Source organism: Apaloderma vittatum, unplaced genomic scaffold (genome assembly GCF_000703405.1).
Source record: "Apaloderma vittatum isolate BGI_N311 unplaced genomic scaffold, ASM70340v1 scaffold8791, whole genome shotgun sequence".
Classification (NCBI taxonomy): domain Eukaryota; kingdom Metazoa; phylum Chordata; class Aves; order Trogoniformes; family Trogonidae; genus Apaloderma; species Apaloderma vittatum.
In genome coordinates, this window is record NW_009698458.1 from 17,117 (window position 1) to 20,962 (window position 3,846).

Here is a 3,846-nt window from a genome sequence, read left to right on the forward strand (position 1 = left end):
ACGCTCTTCTGGATAAGAAGCACAATCTTTTATTTTGTTCATGTTGAAAACTGGCTGTGGTTGGAAACAATGTCAGGTATTTGAGTGTAACGTCTTCTCATCATTAAAGCCCAACCAAACATTGACATCATAATTTGGGAAGCATCTGCCCGTGGTAGCTGGTTATCCTTTTAAGTGCAGGGATGAGGAACTGGTAATACCAGACTACACATCCAATCTAGGGCTTAATATATAAATATTTCAGAACTGCTTTTCAGCTATTGTAAACGGCTGCAGGAATGAAGTATCCCAGATGTGGACACTTCAGATGTTCTTCTTTCCTCGCACAAATATTTAGCTTACACTCTGATGAAGAAGTGAATCACGCTGGTGAGGACGTGCGGCGTGAACTGTGGCCACCCTAGAAAAACTGTAATGGAAGAAAAGCTCACAGTGCATTCAGATACGAGCATTGAAATAAAAAGTCTCCCTTCCTGAAGGAGCTGCTTTGGTTTTGGAGATGGAGACCATCTTTTGCACAAGCTGTTCCCCATCACCCATCTGTGGCTTCTGTCAGTGACAGAACTGCATCCTCTAAAGGAGAAGAAGGCGGAGGGCTGCTGGCCCGTGCTGTGCATGTCGCTGCCTCTTCTGGAAAATAGATGGTGAAGGGGAAGCATCTTATCCTGCTAAAAGCATGGCTAGATGAGCAGAGACTCAGTGGCGTGGGGATCGGGCCAGCCATCTGTCATCTATTAGTGACATTTCTCCTGCACTTTTCCCCTTCCTGCCCAGGAATCCTGCAGTTTCAGCCGTGAAGATTATTGCCAAGTGACACCGGCGCTGGCAAAAGTATTGACATTTGCAAATACCAGAGTTCTCTATCTGCTTCCTTATTTCACATAGATTTTTTTTTTTTTTCTGTATCCCCCTCCCCCCTGACTTTCTTGGGAAGTGAAAGCAGCAACAGAAGCAGGTTTGTGCTGTGCACAGTGAGAGAGACTGAAAAACCAAGACATAAGGATTTCATGTATGAGGCAGGTTTGATATGTACCAAGGTGGGATGTTGAGAAAGTCCTTCTGAACTCGCTGGGATCCTGACCTGCCAGGTCAGGAATGTCCTGAACATCCTAACCAGCTCCTACCAAGGTCCTTCTACCTCATCTTTTCAATTCTACATCGTTTCCTTGCACTTTCTTGGTATTTTCCACGTCATTTCATTCCAGCGCGTGAAATACAGGGAAGCAAGCGCTGATGCTCTTTTGCAAATGTAAACGTTTTCTTCCCCCAGGGAATGCCAAGGAGCTTGCTAACATCCTCAAGTTCCACGTGGCTGATGAGATCCTGGTGAGCGGCGCAGTCGGTGCCCTTGTGAGGCTCAAGTCCATGCAGGGAGATAAACTGGAAGTCAGCATGGTGAGTCCCCTCAGATGGGGTTTCGTGGTCCGCAGGGCTGCAATCTGTGTTTAGTTGCCCATGTCAAGTACCAAATAATGTCCGTGCTTCATCTGGATGGTGTGGGAACCTCTTCTAAATATGTGCACAGCCCCACCAAACAATGTTTTCTGGACTGTAGAGGAGGGACCGTTGCCATGTGTTCAACTCAACAAGCTGGCAGTCTTGAAATGCGGTTTTCTTCAACTTTCTCCCCAGAAGACCAATTGTAAATGGTCTCCAGGAGCTGTTATAAATTTAATCCTGAGTCATGGGGGAAAAAGTATAAATAAATTAAACGAATAGCTTGTTCAGCTAACACATCTTTTTTATCGTAATGAAAATGATCTCTGCATGGACTCCCTTAATGCAGCAGGATTGATTTAGGTGTATAATTTCATTTCACAAATTCTGCACTACATTAAGAAAATGTATTGGGAAAAAAAGTAATTTCAGAAACTAAGTAACTCGAGACCCACTCTGCGCATATGGAAGAAAATGCAGGACAAAAATGGAAAGGCCAGTGTTTCCAAGGGCATTGAGTTGGCCAACTTGCATGCTGGGCTCTTCCCATGCCCAGTCCTGATCTGCTCTCTCCTGATGCCACCTCTGCGGCCGTCCCTCTTGGCTGCCACTGAGGAGCTGGTGGATGTGCTCTGGTGCCGCGGGACAGCGTTCCCAGCCCGTGCACCCAGAAAGTCCAGAGCCTGCCAGATGCTGCAGGAGAAACTGCTCAGGCTAGAATTTGGGTTTATGTTCTCCTTACTTGGCAAAATTAATGAAAACGCCTGCAGGCATCCAGTACAGGAATGAATGCAAAGGGAGGGATTTTTTTTAATAAAATTGGAAACCGCCGATGACAAAAGTTTCTCATTTTCTTCTATTTTTTTTGTTGCTTTTTTCTTTTCCTGAACAGAAAAACAACATAATACATATCAACAAGGAGCCTGTTGCTGAGAGCGATATCATGGCCACGAATGGTGTGATTTATGCCGTGAACTCTGTCTTACAGCCGCAGGGTAGGTCCATGGTTAGAACTATCCAGAGCCACACCATTACAGCAGAGCTGCTTTGGGAGGGAGGGCTGACACATGGCAAGTGCTTCAGTTTATTGAGGAGGATTAGTCTGTTATGGGACTTTTCAACACAAATTAATGTAGGAAAGCAGCCTGTGTGCTCTGACAAGTTTTTCAGTGCTATCTGTGTCCTGCTTTTAGCTTCAAGGCCGCAAGAAAGAGGTGACGAACCTGCAGATCCCGCGTTAGAAATCTTCAAACAGGCATCTGCGTTATCCAAGGTAAAAGGCAAAAGCTCTCACACTGTAGAACTCCTGAAATTACAGTTTAGTAATAATGATTGGAAGATAATGTCACATTCAGACTTTGACTTCCAAAGAGAGCGAGTGCATGTGTTTTGTGGAAGGACCAATCTTCTCTTCTTGCATGATTTAATTATATACGAAATTATACATTTTGCAACGTGAAGCCTTCAGTTTGCAGCACACTGCAAATATCATCTTGGTGTGATTATATATATATAACAACTTTGAATAATGAAGACTGATGCATCTATAGCTTTTGGAGTTAAATATATTGACATACAAACCATTCTTAGAGTTATTGCAGATTCGTTGTAGTGACACAAACCTCATATTTTCTTTCCGTGCAGGTTTCTCAGAGGAATCCTCGGCTAGGTAAAACAACTTTTCTAGCTTCTTTTTAATTCCTATCATATGTCCCTGCCCTGTAAAGAGAGGTTTAATCCATTGTCTTGCTTCAAGCAAGATATAGCATAACCGGGAAGGGCGGAGAGGGGACCTGTGTGTCCATCCCACCCAACTCTGTCTTCTCCTTGGCAGCACCCGTCTACTCCCGGTTACTAGCGAGGATGAAGAACTCGGGTGGATTCTGAGCCGCGTCATGAGCAGCCACAGTCAGCGCCTCCACCCCATCCGCTCTGGCTGACAGCTACAGAGAAGGACAGAATCGTTTTTAAAAACCAAATATCGCCCTTAAATTTATTTTTGTTTCCAATGAAATGGATAGGAAAAATGAAAAGCCATATATATATGTATATATTTTAAGACCATTTTTATTTGGTTTTGACCTTAACGTTCCCAGATTGAGTATAGGTTTTGTGGTTTTTTTCAAAAAACTAGTTACTTATTTGCAGTTTTTAAGATACCCAGTCTTGGGCTTGATACGTACATCCAAGGACAGGTGCTTCATTTGGTTCAGGAGCTCGGAGAAGTGCTTAGAGCTCCCCTTGGTGCTGTCTCACTGGAGGAGACCAAAAGGAGCTGAATTAAAGCCCCTTTTCCAGGCTCCCAGTGGTACCTACTGGCACTGCAGACTCCAGACTCCCAAACTGGGAAGCCAGCTATGGTCTCACTGGAAAACCCCTCCAAATCAGTGCCAGAATTGGGAAATTTTG

At 44.4% G+C, this 3,846-nt stretch overlaps 1 protein-coding gene across 1 annotated transcript in view; it reads left to right on the forward strand.

The window, feature by feature from the left end:
- Nucleotides 1-3,324, forward strand: part of TGFBI (transforming growth factor, beta-induced, 68kDa) — a gene marked incomplete at its 5' end in the record, with an annotated part of 16,310 nt that extends 12,986 nt beyond the window's left edge. Inside the window, 5 exons of the mRNA XM_009878017.1 lie at nt 1,271-1,395; nt 2,330-2,432; nt 2,631-2,710; nt 3,082-3,106; nt 3,272-3,324. Of these exons, the coding sequence (XP_009876319.1) occupies nt 1,271-1,395; nt 2,330-2,432; nt 2,631-2,710; nt 3,082-3,106; nt 3,272-3,324 (386 nt within the window). The remainder of the gene's footprint in view (nt 1-1,270; nt 1,396-2,329; nt 2,433-2,630; nt 2,711-3,081; nt 3,107-3,271) is intronic.
- Nucleotides 3,325-3,846: the final 522 nt, after the last annotated feature.